The sequence below is a fragment of the Musa acuminata genome, chromosome BXJ3-4 (genome assembly GCF_036884655.1).
Source record: "Musa acuminata AAA Group cultivar baxijiao chromosome BXJ3-4, Cavendish_Baxijiao_AAA, whole genome shotgun sequence".
Taxonomy (NCBI): domain Eukaryota; kingdom Viridiplantae; phylum Streptophyta; class Magnoliopsida; order Zingiberales; family Musaceae; genus Musa; species Musa acuminata.
This window is the reverse complement of record NC_088352.1, coordinates 39,570,660-39,592,383: the sequence shown is the minus strand read 5'-3', so window position 1 is coordinate 39,592,383 and position 21,724 is coordinate 39,570,660. Positions and strand designations below refer to the sequence as shown.

Here is a 21,724-nt window from a genome sequence, read left to right as displayed (position 1 = left end):
GATACTGCATGCATGTAAATTTACTGTGATCAAAGAAAAGAATCATAAAACAATTGACAGCATCCACCATATATTTGTACGGTTAAGATCTAGATTAATACTTGGGTGACTCAAACATGCTTGGACCAGCGAAATCATATCTTAGCTGATGGTTTTTACCAACACAATAACAACAGCTAAAAATGTTGCTGGATTCCGATCAAACCAACATCTCCCATGCACGCATCATCGCATAAACGTCGGAGAGTGACCATATCCCATCGACAGGCGGTCACCTCACCGTGCTCTTAGCTGGTTAAACCCGATTCGCCATAACCGGATCCGATTTAAAAGTGTCACCGGAACACGTCCTTGCGGTTTCTGCCTCGCGCGCGGTAAGAGGAGGCGGAGGAAGGGAAGAAAAGAGAGAAGCGATGAGTATCGTACCGAAGGAGACGATTGAGGTGATCGCGCAAAGCATTGGCATCGCCAACCTCTCCCCCGATGTCGCCCTCGCCCTCGCCCCCGATGTTGAGTACCGCCTCCGTGAGATCATGCAGGTTCTGCACAAAAATCCTCCTCCTTCCCTTTAGGGTTTTCTTGAGGTTCTGAGTTCCGGTTCTTTCAGCCTGATTCTTTGTTTTCTTTTGTTTCCGTGGCCTCTGACGTGGTGAGGGTCTGCGCAGGAGGCGATCAAGTGCATGCGCCACTCGAAGAGAACGATCTTGACGGCGGATGACGTGGACAGCGCGCTTAGTCTGAGGAATATTGAGGTTAGTAGGGTTCGTTTATGTGGGCCTTCTACCTTCGAATTTTGCTTCCTTTTTCTTTCTTTCGGCGGGGTTTTATTTGAAGGGCTTTTGATGCGGGACCACGAGATCTGTTGCTTGTAAAGGTACAAATTTTAGCTTCTGGTGATACAAATTGCTTCCTGCTGCTGTGGATTCGAACGAATGTTGTGGGAACCTCGAATAAACACCAATTTTCTTCTCTCTTCATAGTCCCGTAACAGTTTCGAATCGAGAACCACACTTGACCAACTTGATTTAAAAATTAAGACCTTTATTAGGGTAAGTACTGGTTATTATTCCCTCCATATCGATTATTCTGGGTACCAAATGAGGCAATGTACTAATTCATCACTCTTTGAGTTCCTTGTGTGAAAAAAGAGAACGTATATGTTAAGCATCCTGGGTTCGACTCACTTCAACAATGTTAGTCCTTACTGTGGTTTGGCATGTCCCCCGCCTTCTGATGACATTGTTAGTTTTTCTTCCATTGTCAATATCTTGGTGAAAGATCCCTGTGTTGTTACCTAGAGTTAGCTATAAATTTTGTGAAACATGCAAAATTTAGCTGTAACACCATCATTTTCATTGTGAAACTAGCTAGTCTCTGTAGTCCACTATGGTGGTTTCATTTCCGCTTCTCTGATTACCAAGTAATCTTTCACAAGGATTTTCAGTTCTTTTGACAATATGTTTAGTTTGAATCAGGGAATATTCGTGCTCAGAGGATTCTCAATTGGGTTGGAAATCAAAAGAGATTTGTTTGAAACTTTTTGTGTGCCTTTTGAGTAACATCACATCAAAACATAATTATTGTAGATGTGTTTTTTCTGTCACAGCCTTTATATGGATTTGCATCTGGGGATCCTTTGCGGTTCAAAAGGGCTGTAGGGCACAAGGATCTGTTTTATATTGATGACAGAGATGTGGATTTCAAGGAGGTATGTGAAGTTGGTATTTTTGGTATAATTTCTATTGCTCCACAGACACTGTCATTTTTGCTGGCATTGGGAATCTGCAGGTTATTGATGCACCCTTACCCAAAGCACCACTTGATACTGCTGTTGTGGCACACTGGCTTGCTATCGAGGGGGTCCAACCTGCGATTCCAGAAAATTCTCCTGTTGAAGGTTTTATTTCCCTATGTTCATGACAGAGTTAATATGCCTTTCTTTCTTGTCAACTTGGCTGTGGGACTGATAGTGTGATAGCTGGAATTGGATAAAAATTTGATCAGAAAGGAGCATTGCGAATCTATCTCACATCTCCAACTGTTAAGTAATTTAGAATATGTACCTTGTTTTTCTTGTTGACGTATTATATCTTAGACTTGCCACAGCATGTGAGCATGGCAGTGTTAGTCATCTATATGAGACAGCACTTGTACTACATTATTAGAATTGGCTAATTGGATGCCAGAAATCCCTCATCCTTAAACTGGAATTGGATAATTCATATGTTCACATCTGTAGATATCCAGCAGCATCAGCTAATATTAAAATGAACTCATACATGAAGAAGACTTGTACTATTTGACCTAAATTTTGTAACACAGAGTTAAGGGCCAAAATATCCTGAGATTAGTTGCATAGTAGCACCCTGTCCCTTAATAGTATCTTTTGAGAATGTTTATGCTGCAGTTGGACCTTATTCCTTACATGAGGCTTAAACCTCTTGGAAAGTGGAACAAAATCTATTATAGGCTGATGTACATCCTGCTTGCGAGCTTTCTGGCACTCATCATTTTTTTGTGTGCTTGCAATATGTTGTCTCTTTATGTAGTTGACCTTTTAACATAAGAAAGAAGAATATTACAATCATTACAAATCATAAAGATAAACTTTCAAATATCTAGTATTAAATTGACTTTTCATTTCTAGTATGGTCCTCGTGAAAGATGCATGCATAAGTACATAGACATAGACATCCACACCTAATGAAGTTTCTAGTACATAGCCTGAGGAAGCATGTTTACTACATTTTTAATTCTTTGAGGGTTATGCATGAATCTTTTAAACTTTGATGGAGTATGTGAAGTTTTAAACCCAACATTTTTAATTCACCCTAGTTTGTTTATTCCTCAATATTTAGATATTTGCTAGTTACTCAATCTCCTCTCTTGCTCCTCAAATCATCAATTCTAGAAATTCTAAATTTTATTTATAATATCCACCTCTCTTTTGGTCATATTGTTTTCTAATTAGAACTGAGATTGATTGTTGTGCATATTATTTCTAGCAATTGTAGCCCCATCTGAAAATAAGAAGTCTGATAACAGCAAGGATGATGGACTTCATGTTGATCTTAAACTTCCTGTTAAGCATGTATTGTCTAGAGAACTCCAGGTATTTTTTCCTTATTCCAGTAACTCAGTTTAGGTTCTCTTTTGGTTCTCATTGTTATATTTTATAAGCTTCCTTAAAAGAATTCTGTCATAGTTGTTTTCTCTTAATTTCTTGTTGCAGCTCTATTTTGACAAAATTACTGAGCTTACTGTGACTAGGCCTGAGTCCATCCTCTTCAAGGAAGCATTACTGAGTTTGGCAGCGGATTCAGGAATTCATCCATTAGTTCCATATTTTTCGTACTTCATTGCTGATGAGGTCAAGTTTGTCAATCACAAATCAGTAGAATATATCATCTTAGGTCATACATTTGTATAAACCATTTCCTGTTGCAGGTTGCCCGAAGCTTACATGATCTTCCTATCTTGTTTGCTTTGATGCGTGTGGTCCGAAGCCTTCTCCATAATCCACATATTCACATAGAACCTTATGTATGTCATCATTTTGTGGATTGTATCCAGTGTATTTGTTGGCATGAACTTTGATATTTATTATGCTGATCCTTGTGACACTATATTTCAGACAATATTGTACAGCCACCCACATTCCTTCTAATTAATGGTTTTTTCTCATCTACAGTTGCATCAGCTGATGCCATCAATTATAACATGTGTGGTTGCCAAAAGGTTAGGGAGTAGAATAGCTGATAGCCACTGGGAACTCAGAGACTTCTCTGCAAATCTAGCTGCATCAGTGTGCAGAAGGTTGGACATTCTGTGTCAAATCTAGAACTTCATTCTAATTCTTTAACAGCACTTCAATATTCCAAAAAAAATTAAATAAAGAATGTTCATCACTGTTTAGCATAGGGAAAATATCTAGATACAACTTATCAGTAGAATAATGCTGAAACAGAAAAATTATTATAAACTTCTATGCATATGCTTGTAAGGGCATCATTTTGTTTGACTAATCTTGTACATCTCCCTGTTCTTTCCAAAAGTTTTTCTATGAACATCTTGCATGCAGTAATCTGCAAGGAGATTATATCTGTTAGCATCCTTGAGATTCAACATTTGAGTGGTTGGATGAAAAAATGATGACATTTGGGACTTTCAAACGTCAGTCCCATAAACATATGAATCAGGGATGGGATGGGTAGCCTTGCTTTTAGTCTCGGGGATGACAGTTAGCCCATGTTGTGCTTCTGGCAGTAGTTTGACATGTTCTTTTAAGTCTCTTTCAATATTGTTATGATAGTCGTGTCTTAGTTTAAAATGCACTTTTAAAGGTGCTTTTGAAATGCCATTCATCTTAACCAACTGTGACCAAAATATTGCTAGTCAAGCGAAAGTAATCAAGTGCACCTATGAAAACAAGGTGAAGTGCAGACATCTAAATGTCCAATATAATATGTAAGTTTACTACAATAACTAAGACATTACTTCTGAGCTTCAGTGGTTAGTATTTACTCTTTTAAGATGGGTAAGTCATCAGAAAAGCTCTTGTTTTCATATTTAACAACTTAAAAATAAGTAGTCACTGCTTACTAGTGTGCAGTCTTCCATTGCACCAGCAAGAAGTTGCATTATATCCTTCTCTGATTGTCATTTTTTCTAAGAAGAGATGAAATTTGTGATACCTATATGCTAATGTTTAGGTCTTGGAACAGTTATGTCATGATGCAATTTGCCTGAGCAGTGATGTTACATGCTTGTGATGAATTGTCTATAACATTTTATCGGGTTCCAGTACTTCAATTCCCTTGAAGCATCATTTTGTGTATTCTTAGAGAACATTTGCACATTTGGTCATTTATGCTTTGAACTCCCAGTTCTGAGTATCAAATTCGCTAATAATTCTTTGAACAGATATGGTCATGTGTATCACAATCTGCAGTCCCGATTGACAAAGACACTGATTAATGCTTTTCTGGATCCATCTAAAGCACTGACACAACATTACGGTGCCATTCAAGGCCTTGCTGCACTGGGACCTGGTGTGGTAGTTCCTATTACTCTGTCTTTCTTGCAATCTTATTTCTGCTTCCAACTGATAGGTGTATCTCAACCTTGCTAGGTACGTCTTCTAGTTCTGCCTAACCTCGAGCCATATTTGCAACTCTTAGAGCCTGAGATGCAACTGGAAAAGCAGAAGAATGAGATGAAGCGGAAAGAAGCTTGGCGAGTATATGGTGCCTTACTGGTATGTCTTATCCATTTCTTCAGTTATATCTTAAAAATATATATTGAAACATGATTCTTATTTGTAGACTGCATATTTCAGTGTGCTGCAGGTAAATGTTTATATGACCGGCTCAAGTTGTTTCCAGGTCTCTTATCTCCTCCAAAACATAAAGTTTGGAGGAGTAATGGAAAAGTTGCAACTAGCACACCGAGTAAGCAATTTTGTTTATTCTTGAATTTTTAGTTGCTACATTTTTTCATTCCATATATCTTATTCTTGTCAAACAATTTTTGAGCAGAAATGCTATCTATCATCATCGTCTTGTGCTCCTCTTTTTTTGTTCCATAAGGACTTCACAACTTCTTTGTTATTCATCTCTAACAGTAGTTCATCAGCATTATCGTTGATCCTGATCTGTGAGGAATCTTCAAGAGTAATGGTTAAATTGAAAAACCTGGGACTTCTGTACTAGGGGATTTTCTCTCAAACTGGAGCAAGGTGGAATTCTGATAGAATGGTAAAGGCTTCTGAAATGATGCAGGATGGGGTTTTGGTAATAACAGTGACAACAAAGCTATTATTTAAAGGAAGTTCCAAATTGATCAGATGGTGTTAGTCACATTCCATCATGACTCCCAACCCTCTCACCACAAAATTTTCAGATACTGGAGTAAGGTGTAGCTGTTGTAGTATAGGAAGGGCTTCTGGAAAGATGCAGGATGGGGTGTTTGGTAATAACAGTGTAATAATACAAGACACTAGAACCAAGCAAAAAAATACTGAGAGGGGGAAAGAAGCCTGTAGCATTACTGTAGCGCTACTGTAGCACTGTAGGCTACTACAGTACTCGGCACGCCTGAATATACCGCTCGGTACACCTGGGTGTACTGAGCGGTATACCGTACTGTATCGGTACCGAGCCCAGGTCGAAACTCCGGTACGGTACGGTATTGCGAACCTTTCTCCAAATAACTGAGGTGGTGGTCACAATATGACTCGCTGAACTACGCTGGACATGATAAGTTTGTTTACAATCGATTGGCCATTCTGAAACCATGTCTAGTCATGATGGTGGTACACATGATTGCAACATGCATGCATGGTGGTACACAAGAATTTCTTGGAATCTGGTGGTGTTTGCACGGTGTTGTGCGTCTGTTGTGTGGCGAATCCAGATTTAGGGTTTTGTTTGTGTATCTATCACTGATGGACAATAATAGATTTATACACTTACGGACAAGTTAATTTTTTTTGTATCATTGTGCTAATTACTTTGCTTCTTGGAGCATCATTGAGATCAGTGTAGATTATTCATGTTTGATGGCAGGCTTTCATGGTGACGAGACTTAATCTTAATTAATTTTCTGTACTCTTCAGTTTGATGCTCCACTCAAGACATAACTAACTTATAAGAGGACATATGACATGGTGGTCTGCCATAAACAGACTAGTCAATCCGTACCTACTTTTACTACTTTACTGTAATATAAACATAACAAATTCTCTTAAACTTGGAAATGCCATTGTATATGCTCTTGGATAAGTGTTCTTTTCTTTCACCAAATAGCTAGTCAATATCGTTATAATTTCTAAGAGTTATTTGTTTTCTCGTGCAACCAGACAAGCGCAAGCCAAGCACCATCCACTCTATGCAGCAGCCACCATTTAAGAAGATGGCAGTTGATGGAGCTATAGGTACCATGCAACCGATTGCCATGACAACCGGCTCGCAAGGTGCAGAGGACAGATTTCCTACACAATCATCTGGAACCGGTATGGGGCAATCGTCTGCTGCAGGGCAGGTATCGGTCGAGGCATTCGGAGGTAGAAGAACACCGCCCGGATCTGCCGTGTTGGCCCAAGCCTGGAAGGAGGATCTTGATGCAGGGCATCTCTTGGCATCACTGTATCAGTTATTTGGTGAGGGCGTGTTGTCATTCATTCAGCCGGTGGAGATGTCTTTCTTTATCTGAGCCTCTGTTAAATCATGAGGGGCTTCTGCCACCGAGATTGGTGCATCTGCAACTTTTACAGGATGACACTCCTTTTAAGGGTGTAGTGATATTTATTTATATGGTGATAGCTGCTCTGCCCTGTTTTGAGATGAAACTGCTATTGTTTGAACCATGGTTTGCTGTGTACTGGTCCGAGGGTGGACCATGATCCAAAGTAGATTAAAATTTTGATCGAGTTATAAAAATCTGATGGATATATTGTTCTTAATTTAGATCTTAATATTTTACCTCTGTGATTTAGGTTATTGGGTTTAGGTTCAATAAGTTAACGATCCCCTATTCTATTCTATAAGGGATTTGGTTAAGTCTATTTAATCAACTATTAAGAGTAAAAGAGTAATATTATATTAAAAAATTATTATGTTGAAAATTGAATGTCGAGTTAAAAGATTAATACTTATCGAAAATCAAATTTCATGCTAAATGTTCAAACATTATGCTAAAAAAATATAGAAAACTTCTTTTTCCTCTGTTGTTACTCTTCTACTGTACAATATAAGAAAGAAAAAAAAAACTCTTTTTCTCTTCCTTTTATCTCAACCTCTTTTTGCAAACCTTCTCCCTCCCATTCAAATCTCTTCCATAGAATTTGGTTAAAGAGAGTCTAATTTATCAAGAACTTTAATATTTCATAACTTAATAATTTAACCTATGGGCTTAATGTAAGAAGATTGATGTTTGTTTTAGTGACTTGGTTTTAGATAGTCAATTATCAGATCCGTACTGATATAGCACGCGTCGGTACGCTTGGGAAGGTGGACCTGAAAAGAATCTATTTCTCACTTGGAAGGCTTCAGAGAAATGGTGTTTAAAAGTCTGTAAAGTAAAACACCTCTTAAATGAATGATCATAACATCAACTTCACTGTGGTTTCAATCAACTCTGGCAAAGAGAATGCGATGCAGGTAATAGATTATATTGGCACTTGGGCAAGAAAGATGGGTTCAAAATCACCTGCGATCAAATCATCCATCATAAATAATATCCAACAATACATCCAACACAGACAGCAGGATATCTTCCAAAGATGGCTCATTAAAGTTGGAAGTAGTCATTAGATTCCATCAACAAACAAAAGCATTTTGCCTAGCACTAGCTTCAACTTGGCGACTAAAAGGACCAAAGCTCACATAACAAGTTAGTCCCGGGGAGAACAGATCAAGGAGATCAATGTGAACATTTTAATGTATATAAAGAAACAAGAACTCGAGTTCCCTACCGATTTGAATCACAGTGTATATATAAATTTCTATGGAAGTATCGTGAGAGACTTCTTGATGCAGCTCCAGATGATTAGAAACAAGATTGGAACCTCCTTTGGTTTTGAGAAGTGGATGGCGCACATTAGAAATTAAATCATTACCAAGTGATGCATTAGAATCTGAAGTCTGGCTCCACGTCCATTGCCCAGGCGAATTTTGCAAGTAGTGACTTGTTAAATATCTGGATGGCATAACAGGCCAAGAATTATAAATATGAGAAATGAGTTTTCTGTTGGGAGAAATAAATATATGTATTTGACCGTGGAGTAACATCTAATAAATTAAACCATCTACTGGATGCAATCGCTAATGGATGAAAATAAGTTTCATAAACGCTAAGGTTAAGAGAATTTTCAGAAATATAAAGTAGCAGATGATGAACCTTCTCGATGGGAACTTCATGGCGCTTGCACCATGCAACCGATATTCTGGGATCAAGGTAATTAATCTTTGATGTTCCAAGTGCAACTGTTTTCAAATCCTCCTTTATTTTCTTATCCAACTCCATCTTTTCGATCTTTGCATCAACCTGAGCCAGCTTCTTTTCTATCCTGCAACTTGAAATGCATCAGATCAGACATTCAAAGAAATTTCAAGTTCAAGTCTCCAGATAAGTATATTACACTTCAGGGGACAAGTTTTTCTTTGTCTTCCCTTCTCTATCTTTGAGTGGAGGCTTCCCTTTCCTAGCCCTACTCAAATCCATCTCCAATTCCTCTCTCTGGGTCTGTTTGCAACACATAAATCATACAGGTATCTTTAGAGAAAAATTTACAGAAAATAAATCAACAAGAACTTGTAAAACAATAGACCTTTAAGTCGTTTATCTTCTCATTTAACTTAGACATCTGACTTTCGTGGGACTTTGAGACACTACGCTGATGATTACAAATAATTGCAACCTGTTTTGTCACAGAGACCATCAATTGTGATCAGGATTTAAAGCTACACAATCAATGAATAGACAAAAAAGAAGCCACCACTACCTCTTTGTTTGCATGCTGATAGACAGCGATCTTTTCAGGAAGAGTGCCATCCTTGGTTTCTTTATTCAACTGTGATATCATGGCAAAATAATTATGGACAAAAAGGAACCAAAACCCATTTCTCTAGTCAATAGGATTTCAATACATTGATGACAGTGTGGAATGAAATATCGATTAAAAAAAAGGTGCACATTTGAGGTGACAATAAAATCAAGTATTAGTAAAAGATATAGTATATAGTCTAGAGATCAATAGACTTAAAAAAACATGTTTCAATACCCAATAACATCATTCCCCAGCACTCAAGAGCAGAAATACAACTATACATCAGTATTGCATGGAATACCAAGCTATTCATTATCAGAAAGCAGGTCAGAGGAAAGGAGTTGATAGAATTTGTGGACTGTCGTGCTTACAGAGGAAAATCATAGAAATTTGCTGTCAGCTTCATACTTACTATATCATCCAAAGTAATAGAAGCATTGTATGTACGGAAAACTTTGGCGGTAAGCCCAGGCATGAGTTCCTTCAAATGTGCATTGAGTTTGCTTGTGTCCAGCAGGTCAAATAGATCATCACCCTTACTTTTTCTGCCTCCATCACTCTTTTTAGCTGATGAATAATAATGTATAATTAACGTTCAAACATACTGTTGACAGAAACTGGACATACAAATTTATGTAGTCACCTCTCACCAGTTTGGAATTCTCCAATTGCTTTATAGACAGGCAGTTCAACTACTACAGTATTCAAGTATCTGATAGAATCTTTACCCAGGAAGTCAAACTGGAGAGATAAAAAGTGTTAAAATCATTCGAGGAATGAATGAAACAAAACAAGTGGGTATACCTAAAAGATTATACCTTTAACATATTTGGAGGCACCAACTCAACATTCTCCACCTTTAGAGTGCAGCAACCAACGGTATCAGCCTCATCATCATCCTGTAAGAATGTTCGAGGAAAAAGAATAAACAGGCAACATCTCAATGTAAGAAACAAATATAATCAATTGCTCTTGCAAGATAAGATACACCCAGCACAAGAGCAACCATCCTGAAAAGTAGGATGGCAACATTTCCCATGGTCATTAGCTGAGGAAGTATCCCTCAGCAACCTGGAAAACTACGGCCAACAAAAACAACAACAAAAATGATAGTAAATTTTGATCTTCATGTTTAAGTCCTTCAAGATTGATCCTGGCGAAATCTGATGGATAAGCAGTCAAGGTTAGGACCATCAGCAATTTGATGTTTCAGTGTCAAGTGAATGAATAACTATGATGCAGCTCATTCGATATCAACCTCTCATGGTGAATAAGAATTTTACTAGGCACAGTGACTATGAGAAATCCAGAGTGCATGGAATTTTATGAGGCATTGTAACAAGCTTAAAGCTAGATTGACGCCATCAAAAAGTAGTAGGATAGGATTAGATCAAAGTTTTGCTAACAAGGTGTAATATAATAAGTCAAACTGCAACTTATAAGTTCTCAATAAACTGAGGTATCAACAAATAGGAACACCTCAACATAAGCTCATGTTTACATGTCGCAACCACATTTCATAATGTGTAAGTTGGAGACAATTTACAAGCTTCACCATCCATTCAATCATCAGCCTGTTCTTTTCGGAAATGACATAGCTAACCCATCTAGGTTACCAACAAAACTTGTAAAAAGAACATCTTGCAATTAATATGCATGTGTTTGGGGGGAAAGGTTGATATGGTCTGGCCTAGTTTTCAAGATCAAATACGAGTTGACCAGATAATTGAAAGGGTTAGAAAAATTGGAAATTTAGACACTAGCAAAACTCAAACGTACAACAATGCAAAATAAACGAGGATCAAACTGTCGAAATGATACTGATTTACCTTTTCATTGCCAGCCCTAAGTGCTAGCTTATCAATAAGGTAGGTTGCTACTGCTATTTGCCGCTTTGTTGGATCTTTACTGGTAAAGTCCCTTGTATAATTCGCACGAATATTGTGTATATAATTCTGCAAAATAAATAGAATATTATGAGAGACATGCACCAATGTCTAATGGTGGACACTAGAGATTTTTAACAAAATCCTAATTCTTTCTACTTAATGCCTAGGGACCAAAATACTGGTCAAAATTCATGCATGTTATCGGTTCCAAAGGAAAAAAGATCAAGCAATCAGTACCTTCAACAGCCTCGCTTTCTCATACTTCTCTTTGTCGCTTTGTCCTTTTAATGAACTGCTGGCTGCCAAAAAGACATACTTGAACTCTTTTGGATTTATGGGATCATTCCAAAAAGCCAACCATGTGACAGTGTTATCATGTTTTACTTCTTTCCACCTGAAAAAGGAGACTCGAGTGCTGAATTTAGAATGCTCACTAGTAATTTCATAGTATTTTTGAATTGCATTACCTTTCACCAGGTATTGGACATTCTGGAATTGGTGCTTCTTTTCCTATATTGATTGTAATATCACTTGGGCGAATTCTCTTTTTCAGCTTTCCCATCTAAAATTTCATAAACAATGCAAGATGTTTCTGAATTTATACTCATCCTGTCAGACGGCTAATAACAGTTATTAGCAGTATAGTAATGATGGGAATAGAACCTTTGGATGCTCTCCTCGGCCTCGAAACAACCCTGGTGGTTCAACCCTAAAATTTCCAACCTATAAAAACCAACTCATTAGCTCTAGGCATTATAAATCAAAGACAAAGAATGGCCACAAACTTTACAATATGCATCACCATAATCAAGGTATAATACTTGACAAAATGCATCCTAGATGTCATAGCACTGATGAAGAAAGATACCTTGCATTATGTATCAGTTCTCTTCCAAAAACACCTATGCTGAGAGTACCAATTTAAAAAATATATATCTATTCAAGAAACTTGTAGGTGACTTCCAAAATTCAAAGCATCTATCACGGATTTACTTATCATGTGGTGGATGGTATGTTTCAAGCTGCATAAAACATGCCCATAACATAACAAACTTGTACTAAACTCTAAATTTGATAAAAGTTACATGCACAAATCAATTCACGACTGTCAATAAAGAACAAACATGCAACATCTTAACTCAAAGCCATGAGAACCAGGTAATAATATAATTCAAGTTTAAAAGCTTTCCTGTAAATAGAGATGGAGCATAAAACATGTTAACTACCAACTTCATATTACAAACCAAAACACTAACAAAGAACATGAAATTTGAAGTCAGAACTTAGAGTTTACCTTCTCTTTCACACCATCAACAATAGCCCACATGTATTTCTCCTCTTGCTTTAATTTCTCTTCCTTTAAGGCCTTCTTCTCCTACATAAGAAAAATAGACACGTAGTAACTCATACTTACTAACACAATAAGATAAATTTTAATTTGGAGGTAAAAAAAGAAATGACATGGATTGTTTTGTCCAAGATGCACTGTCAATTAATAACTACATGCGTTTGTTCCTCTCGATACATCTTTATTCCTTTTTTTTTGAACTATTGCAATAACAAAAGGAATTTTTGTGGCACAAAATTTTCAAATCACAGCTAAAAGTAGGATGGTGAACAACATCTTAATAGTTCTGACTAACAATATTCTCAACAGATTTGCAATTTTATTCACATTTTAAATCATAGATGTATGATGAAAGTTTAGAATTTAATAACTTCAAATAGAAGTTGTACACTAAGCATTACTGACAAGAAAAATAACGAGGAAATCATTTAACAATCATGGTAAGTTATAAATGAAGAGCAAAAGACTAAAAGAAAGCCCTCTTCACAATCTAAGAACTTGTAATCAGTTATCCCCTAAAAAGCAGTAATGGACAAGAAACAAACTCACAAAAGAATATAAATGTGATTATTCCTAGAGGCTTATTCTCCATAGAGAAAAGGGCCAGAAGTACATCAACTACAACTTCTAATGTATGCCAGCATCAAAATTCACACGATTCCATGTACAATACTATATGCATGCAAATGAAGCAAATAGCTAAATCTATAGTTCATGTTAGATAATAACAAATTCAAAAGGTAAGAAACCATTGCTGGTGTGTCTATCTCATCAAATCACAGTATCAGATAACCTATATAGACAATTGCAGGGGAATTTACCTCAGTGCTCATCTGCTTCTTCTTTTCCTTCTCCCTTAGATGCCATTCATAAATTGGGGTGAAATCACACAGCTCAAATTTCTTAATTACATGACTTTTACCAAGTATTTGTCGCCAGTCATTCATGAAGTTCTCAATAAATTGGTTTTTGGTGGCATACTCTGTGTCCTTCATCACGGCAAACATTGTTGCAACCTGCAACCGGAGAGTTTAAGAAGTAAAAAAAGGAAAAAAAAAAAAAGATGTTTGAACCTGTAAATCATCAAAACTCCTTGCAGTTCGACAAAAAATTAACAAATATTACTGGTCTTTTTTGGAAGTACAGGAAGCAATATGCAGCAAAAGAGTGAAAGACAAGGGAACAAATGTTGTAATTGTAGGACAACAAGTGACCCAAACATCTCTGAAAGCTAACCTCCTCTTGTTCGGGAGTCAGATCAACTGGTTGTCCTTTGTAAAGCATTTTAATGCCATGGGGATTGTATGGAGGAGGAAAAATAACACCATTGTGTTCCAAGGTAGTCCACTTCTGTCCCCCACCAGATCCAGGAGGCACCTTCAATATCTTTGAAAATTTAGAATCCTTATCTTTTTTCTTCATTTTCTTGATATCTTTCTTAAATAATGAATGATTTTTCTGAGACACATTCTTGCTGGTTGATGCGCTGTTAGAAGATACTGACTTCTTTATTCTTTGTGAAATTGACACATGATTGGTATCGTCTGCTTTTATTTCTTTCTTTACCGCAACTTCGTGCTTAACTTTCACAGAAGCAGAGGTTTCAGAAACTTTTGCTCTCTTAACTGACGAAGAACCTGTAGGATCAGGATCACCAAGAGGCCGCTTCTGTCCACCACCAGAGGACCTATTCTCACTATTACCTTCCTTCTTGCTAGAACCATTTAATTTTAACTTAGAAGACAAAGGCTTGTCATCTGAAGTTGAACTTTTCATAGATGAACTGCCAATGGCTTTTGACTGAAACCTAGAAAGAAGAGGTTTTTCATCTTCTGAATCATCAGAGCAACCCTTGGTATCTGAGTTAATCTTCAGGGATGGAAGTAAAGTAGGCTTTGCAGATTGTGTCTTCATGGCATGTGAGGGACCACCTTTATTGACAACAGTCGAAGAAGAAAATTTTAAGCTCAGTGGCTTCTCATCATCAGAATCATCAGAATCCTCTCTTTTGATGATTGGCTTGTCCAGATTCATCTTATCTGTACTCTTGTTTACAAACTTGTGATCTGAGGAATGCATATGTGTCTTCTCTGAGCCCATGGAATTTTTCTTTTGAACTGCTGCTGGTGGTGAATTAAGTCTATGGCTTAATGGTTTACCATCATCTGAATCATCAGATTCTCGAACTTCAAGAGATGACACATCCTGATACTTTGGTCTCACATCATTGGTTGTGGATTTATGATAGGATATGTGTTTTGACTGGACAGAGACCGAAGACTGTGAATGTGAGATAGGCTTCTCATTCAATGTCTTTGCAGTAGGGAGCACTTCGGCACTTTGCAAACGAGAGTTCTCACCATTACGAGCAATTTGACCAGAAACAAGATTAGAACCGTCATGCTTTTGAGTTGTCTTCTTTGATGTAGAGCTCAAGTGGCTTTGTTTCGATGAAGAATTTGGCCTCTTAAAAATAATAGGTCCCTCGTCGTCTTCTCCACTGTCATTCATAACTTGATTGATGCAACCATGAACAGACATTAGCTATATTTTAGTTTGTCCACGTAGACCGAGTTCCACCTGAAATACATACAAAATTCTGGAAGCTGAAGCAAGAAGGTAGGAAAAAAGAAAGAAAATTGGATTCACAATAAAATAAAAACAATTTTTGCCAGACATTCACAGTGCAAGTGAAGCTAACGTTGAATAAGGAAACAGATCAAGGAATCAGCTCATTCTCTGCTAATCCATTTACATGTCTTGGTTCCTAGAGACACTAGCATCTACATTTCTCAGTGCACATAGTTGATCATATAAATGTTTATCTATTGAAGAAAGCAAAGAATACTTTAAGACTTTGGTTTCAGAGCTAAGAGGATCAATCAAGATATGTCATTTTGAAAGCATTTTTGCATAGTACATGGGAGACATGAGTAAATGCGAATAAAAGTTGCAGGTCTCACATCAATCACATCCAGGAAACCTGGATCTACCTCTCAAAACTCACAAATATATCATCCATTCTCCGTCACTTAGTAAGCCCTAAAATGAGTCCTCACCGTATAAATGGCTGTTGCAGCAGACATGCATTTTCTGCAAGTAAACATGCACATATAGGGACCATCTACAACAGGTACAAGCACTAATTCCACTTCAAGATATCATGCTCATAGTCGGCCTAAAATACAATCCACCAAAGACAACGATACAATGCGCGTTCAGCTGCACATATTCACGACCACCCAGATTTTTGCCAACGAGCAACAAATCCACAGAAAACATAACAAAACCAACAGATTAAAGGGCACCAATCGACAAGGTTCCACTTTTAGCGCACCGATCGGACAAAGACAGAGGAACACCAAGCCAATTACAACTATTCTTAGAGGAGCTACCTGATTTCTTCCACGGCAGAGCAACTACCGATGAGGAAAGGGAAAGGAGCCGGAATCAAGAAGCTACTTCTGCGGAGCTTCGAGATTAGGGCTCTCCCGGTAGTCGATTAGGGTTTCTTGGGCGAGCGATGCTTCCCTTTTGGCTTTGTCCCGTCTCTTTCTTCCCCAAATCCGTGAGGGTTGGATTTCTCTTGTTCTTGTAGGATCAAATCTTGCAGAAAACACCCTCGGATTTTACGGAATTGTATTCATAATATTTATTTATTTCTTCGGATTTAAATCCCCTCTCCTTTTCTGTTGCAGTTACATATTGATTTGGTTTGGTTTGGTCAAATTTTGATTAGATTTAAAATTAGGAAGGAATTGATTGGCTTAAATCTGCTTAATCTATATATTTATACATATAAGACAAATATTATCATTAATTTTATAACGTAAGAGTATATAATAGAAGAATTCATGTATTGTCGTATTTAATTTTGACTCCGACGGGGTTATATATGATTAGTTCCAATCCGGCTCAAGTTAGCACCATGATCTAACTCGAGTTCCAAAGCTATCGAATCAGTCCTGGTCCATGATCGGGTTGGGTTGGGTCGAGTCGATCGAGTTGGGTTCAATTGATCGAGATAGATCAATTTGGATATATCTAATCAAATTAAATCAATTTAAAACCGACTAATATGACTCGATTAATTAATTTATATTTTTAAATAATTTAATATATATATATATCTTAAATGAACCGATTCAATTTAATTGAACCCAATCAAATTTTTGGTCCAATTAAATAACACTATAAGATTTATAAAATTGAATTCATATCATTTGTAAAATTAGACCTTTGTGTTGATTTGATTAATCAGTTTGAATTGGTTAAAGGTTTATGATAGCCAATTTAATCGGATTGGTATCTTTTCAATCAAAATCACTTTTGTTCAACCTGGTTAAATCGATGGATATCTGTTATGTTATTTATTATGGCACTATTTGAGAATAGTAGCGGCTTGTTGGGGGTGTTTAAATTGATTAGCATCAAACTGTTAAGATCAAATCAAATCTCTTTTCTATTTGATTCAATTAAAGTAAGATAGTTTTAATCAAAATCGATTTGGATCTATCTAATCGAATAGATTCAAAACCGATTAATCTGACTCAATTAATCGATTTATAATTTTAAATAATTTAAAAATATATATCTTAAATGAAATTATTCAATTTAATTGAATCGAATTGGAATCAAATTGAAATCAAATTTAGATCAAATCAATTTAAAACCTAACTAATATGACTCAATTAATTAATTTATAATTTTAAGTAAAATTATATTAAATAGAACCGAATCAAAATTTTGGTCCAATTAAATAACACTATAAAATTTATAAAATTAGACTTTTGTGCCGATTTCATTAATTAGTTTGAATTGGTTAAGCATTTAGGTTAGTGAATCACTTCAGTTTGAATGGGTTAAATCTAGTGATATATGATATTTATTGTGATAGTATTTCAAATAAGGACCGATTTGAGAATGGTAGTGAAGTGTTTAAACTGATTCATATCGAACTGTTGTTGGATTTTTTTGTTGGATTTGATTAAAGTAAGATAGTTCTAATCAAAATTGATTTGGATCTATCAAATCAAATCGATTCAAAATTGATTAATCTGACTCGATTAATTGATTTATAATTTTAAATAATTTAAAATATATATCTCAAATGAAATGATTCAATTTAATTGAATCAAATTGGAATCAAATTGAAATCAATTTAGATCAAATCAATTTAAAACCCGACTAATATGACTCGATTAATTAATTTATAAGTTTAAGTAAAATTATATTAAATAGAACCGAATCAAAATTTTGGTCCAATTAAATAACACTATAAAATTTATAAAATTAGACTTTTGTGTCGATTTGATTAATTAGTTTGAATCAGTTAAAGATTTAGGATAGTGAATCACTTCAGTTTGAATGGGTTAAATCGATTGATATATGATATTTATTTGAATGTATTAAATCGATTGATATATGATATTTATTGTGGCAGTATTTTAAATAAAGACCAATTTGAGAATGGTAGTGGCTTGTTGAGATGTTTAAACCGATTCATATGGAACTGTTAAGATAAAATCAAATCTTTTTTTTTGTTGGATTTGATTAAAGTAAGATAGTTCTAATCAAAATCGATTTGGATCTAGCAAATCAAATCGATTCAAAACTGATTAATCCAACTTGATTAATTGATTTATAATTTTAAATAATTTAAAAATATATATCTCAAATAAAATGATTCAATTTAATTGAATCAAATTGGAATCTTAGTCAAATTAGATACCACAATAAGATTTATGTAATTGAGTTCAAAATATTTTTAAAATTAGACTTTTGTGTTGGTTTAATTAATTGGTTTGAACGGGTTAAGAATTTAGGATAGTAAATCCAATTGAATTGATATCCTTTAAATCAAAATCAATTCGGTTTGAATTGATTAACCAAATTGATATCTTAGCATCCGTCAATCTTGACCTTTAAGAAGGTCTTACCTCATTTTGATGATTATTAGTGTTAGATATATGTAAGAGATGAATCTAATAGCAAAAATTAGGTATATATTTTTCTTAATACTTTTTGTGTTGTTCATTCTAAAATGATATGAGTTGAATCCTCAAGTTCAAGTTTCCTCCCCTAACAATAATCTTTGGCATGACGGTTAAAATGTGAGGGTCCATTTTGGTCATCAGATATGATAAAATAGATTTAACATATATTATTTTCTTTATGATTTAGAAAAGATATTCTTTAGAGTTTGTATATCTTATTATGTTTCTACAACAGAATTACACTAGGAAATATGTTAAGTCCCACATAATCTTTTTGATGTTCTTAGTTTTAACTTATTGATTGTTGATGAAAAATATCCATAAATAACTTAAGAGCTTAAGTTTACTATTGTGAGTTCATAAATAAATTATATATATATATATATCATTAATTTAATAAAAAAATATTTTCTTAGTATGTGTGGTGGCCTTTTGTCATTTTTAGAAAATACTTAGAAAATATTTTTAGAAAATAAAATATCCAAGCATGGTCAAATTTCATAAGTCTTGATTCATCCAAAATAATAATCATATCATTTATATTTAGAATATATGTTTGTATATCTCAAACACAATGACCTTACCATTATTATTTATATTAGAAGGTAATGAAACGATACTTTAGTCATTTTTTTGGTCCTATGTAGACGCATAAAGTGAAAGGGGTTTGGTTATGTGAGATGTATCGAATGCTTTGTTATCTAGGGTGGATGGAATATGAGTTTGTCTATTCTAGAACACAAATATCATCTATAGACCATGATAGCTATTACCTACATTACAAGATAATTGAGTCCTTGGTCACCTTTTAATCTCAAGCAATGGAAGGGATGATTTAGTTATATCAAGAGCATAAGATGCTTTTGTTTCTTGTGGACACTTTAGTCATTATAGGCACTTAATATGTTTTTTTATCTTAAATGGATAGTTCTGTTGGATGCTTAAAATGATTTGGTTACATAAAAGAATGAGTTATACACAATAGGATGGTTTGGTCGTATCAAGTGTTTTACTTCTTTTATGGTGGATGGACGCATCAAATATGAATAATATTTCTTTTTAGATTGAGCACATGAATTATTTTTTTTAATTTGGTCTAGATAAAGATAGTTTAAACGGAAATCAATTCGGAACTACCTAATTGAATCGATTCAAAATCTCTTAATTCAATTCGATTAATTGATTTATAATTTTAAGTAATTTAAAAATATATATAATTTAAATGAATCGGTTCAATTCAATTAAATTGAATCAGAATCTTCCTCTAATTAGGTGACATGATAATATTTGTGAAATTAAGCCCATATTATTTGTAAAATTAAGTCTTTATATTGATTTAATTAATCAATTCGAACTGATTAAGGGCTTAAGTCAACGAACTTATCAGATTAATATATTTTAAATTAAAATCGATTCGATCTATTGTAATGTTTATAGTCTTCAAAACTGAACTATTAGTGAATCAGTTTTGATTTAATCGATTTTGGTGAAAGTTATGATTAACTTAGAGATTTCAATTACATCCATGGATATGATTTGACACTAAATAGTCAATTATCCTCGGGTTAACTTATTCAAGTTTATTTAATCAAAATCGAAACTAATCTATTTTAAATTAGACCAGGTCCAAATCGGTTAAATGATGATTGAAGATCGATTGAGTTAGGTTCCAGTTAAATCAAGTTAAATTAGATTATTGAGCTAGGGTTCCAATGAATTAAGAGTTAAGTGATATTCTTTCACATTAATGATATTTGAAAGATAAATTTGTTGAATCTCGTATTTTGATGATGAAACTACTTGATATATGTTTATGATTTAATCTGAGTTTTGAGTGACGTAGGGTGCTTCGATAAGGATGAGACAATTAAAGCAGGAACATCATGTTGTGCCGGAGGAACATGTCAGAAGATTGGACGTCGAGCCGGTGGATCGGTTGACGTATCGATAGAAGGCTTCGGGTCGTGGACTCGGGCATCGGGCCAAGAAGAGCGGGTATTGTGCCAAGGATATCGGAGTTGCGGAGTCAACTGGCCGATTGGACAATAGGCTGCAGGAAAGGACGATGCGCTGAATAATTGGACGAAGCGTCGAGGGACCAATGACATGCCGGACAACTTGGTTAATTGCTTAGGATTAATTGTCTCGATCGAAGTTTTTGTTTTAAGTGTGCAGGATTAACTACGATGAAAGTAAGACATGCAGTAGGAGTTGCGCCGGAGTCATGACAATGATCACGTTGGGAGTTCGAGAGCTCGACGGAAGTTCGGACAGTCGTTGGAGGTTCTGCAGGAACAAATCCGAGAAGTTCAGAAGCTTGCCAAAGGAGCTCGTCGGAACTTGCCAAGTGGATCGTCGCAGTCCAGGAGTTTGCCGGAAGTCCGCAGGAGTATCACCGAGGGTTAATCGGATGATCGACGGAAGTTCGCCAGAAACTCGCCGGAAGAAGCGAGTGACGCACCGAAGCAAGCTGCAGAATATGTCTTAGGAAATAATCATAGTTAGCACTTTGATTAAGTTAGAAATGGGAGGTGATCCCATTAGCTTAATCCTGGGGCAATTGGGCCCCTAAAGAACTCAAATTGGGTCGAATGGTTCAACCCATTCAGACCCAGGTTGCTGTGGGAGGTGCAACCGCCCAGGCAGGGAGGTAGCACCGCCCAGGCTATGTCTCCCAGCGAGTGTGGGAGGTGCAACCGCTCTAGCCAAGAGGTGGCACCGCCCCGGGCTCAGTCTCCGAGCGAGACTGGGCGGTGCAACCTCTTCTGTCAAGAGGTAACACCACCAGAGCTCAAGTTTCGAGCTCTGCCAGGCGGTCCAACCTCTCCAGTCAGGCGGTGCAACCGCCTGAGCTCGGTCTTCGAGCTCTGGCAGAGAGGCGCAACCGCCCCTGACAGAGGTGGCACCGCCCAGAGGCTCAGTCTTCGAGCTCTGCCAGGCGGTG

At 36.1% G+C, this 21,724-nt stretch overlaps 2 protein-coding genes across 3 annotated transcripts; one reads left to right on the top strand and one right to left on the bottom strand.

Annotated features, from left to right (window-relative positions):
* Positions 1 to 336: 336 nt before the first annotated feature.
* Positions 337 to 7,348, top strand: LOC103983269 (transcription initiation factor TFIID subunit 6). The gene is made up of 12 exons (XM_009400494.3): positions 337 to 539; positions 666 to 752; positions 1,607 to 1,708; positions 1,789 to 1,897; positions 3,006 to 3,112; positions 3,233 to 3,370; positions 3,448 to 3,543; positions 3,692 to 3,816; positions 4,924 to 5,056; positions 5,132 to 5,257; positions 5,339 to 5,450; positions 6,860 to 7,348. Exons 1-12 carry the CDS (start codon positions 414 to 416, stop codon positions 7,210 to 7,212), a joined length of 1,614 nt encoding a protein of 537 aa, XP_009398769.2. The 5' UTR covers positions 337 to 413; the 3' UTR covers positions 7,213 to 7,348.
* A 923-nt stretch (positions 7,349 to 8,271) lies between these two features.
* On the bottom strand, positions 8,272 to 16,346 carry LOC135636705 (DNA topoisomerase 1 beta-like). 2 transcript variants are annotated; one of them, XM_065148623.1, is made up of 16 exons: positions 16,180 to 16,346; positions 14,021 to 15,364; positions 13,606 to 13,800; positions 12,731 to 12,811; positions 12,100 to 12,159; positions 11,904 to 11,998; positions 11,674 to 11,830; positions 11,377 to 11,502; positions 10,366 to 10,446; positions 10,198 to 10,288; positions 9,960 to 10,114; positions 9,503 to 9,571; positions 9,329 to 9,418; positions 9,140 to 9,243; positions 8,899 to 9,067; positions 8,272 to 8,697 (listed from the first exon to the last, which is right to left on the bottom strand). In XM_065148623.1, exons 2-16 carry the CDS (start codon positions 15,323 to 15,325, stop codon positions 8,629 to 8,631), a joined length of 2,847 nt encoding a protein of 948 aa, XP_065004695.1. In that variant the 5' UTR covers positions 15,326 to 15,364; positions 16,180 to 16,346; the 3' UTR covers positions 8,272 to 8,628. The 2 variants fall into 2 exon arrangements, with proteins under 2 accessions (XP_065004695.1, XP_065004696.1); XM_065148624.1 differs by lacking the exons at positions 10,366 to 10,446; positions 11,377 to 11,502; positions 11,674 to 11,830; ... (4 more) ...; positions 14,021 to 15,364; positions 16,180 to 16,346 and having other exon boundaries at positions 8,406 to 8,697; positions 10,191 to 10,288.
* Between the last annotated feature and the right edge of the window lie 5,378 nt (positions 16,347 to 21,724).

Coding starts and splice junctions, on each gene's coding strand:
- LOC135636705 (XM_065148623.1), bottom strand. CDS start 15,325: ATGTCTGTTCATGGTTGCATCAATCAAGTTATGAATGACAGTGGAGAA. Junction 12,160..12,730: donor TTGATGGTGTGAAAGAGAAG/GTAAACTCTAAG, acceptor TGGTTTTTATAG/GTTGGAAATTTTAGGGTTGA. Junction 9,419..9,502: donor ATCAGCATGCAAACAAAGAG/GTAGTGGTGGCT, acceptor GTGACAAAACAG/GTTGCAATTATTTGTAATCA.
- LOC103983269 (XM_009400494.3), top strand. CDS start 414: ATGAGTATCGTACCGAAGGAGACGATTGAGGTGATCGCGCAAAGCATT. Junction 3,371..3,447: donor CGTACTTCATTGCTGATGAG/GTCAAGTTTGTC, acceptor TTCCTGTTGCAG/GTTGCCCGAAGCTTACATGA. Junction 5,258..5,338: donor GAGTATATGGTGCCTTACTG/GTATGTCTTATC, acceptor TGCATATTTCAG/TGTGCTGCAGGTAAATGTTT.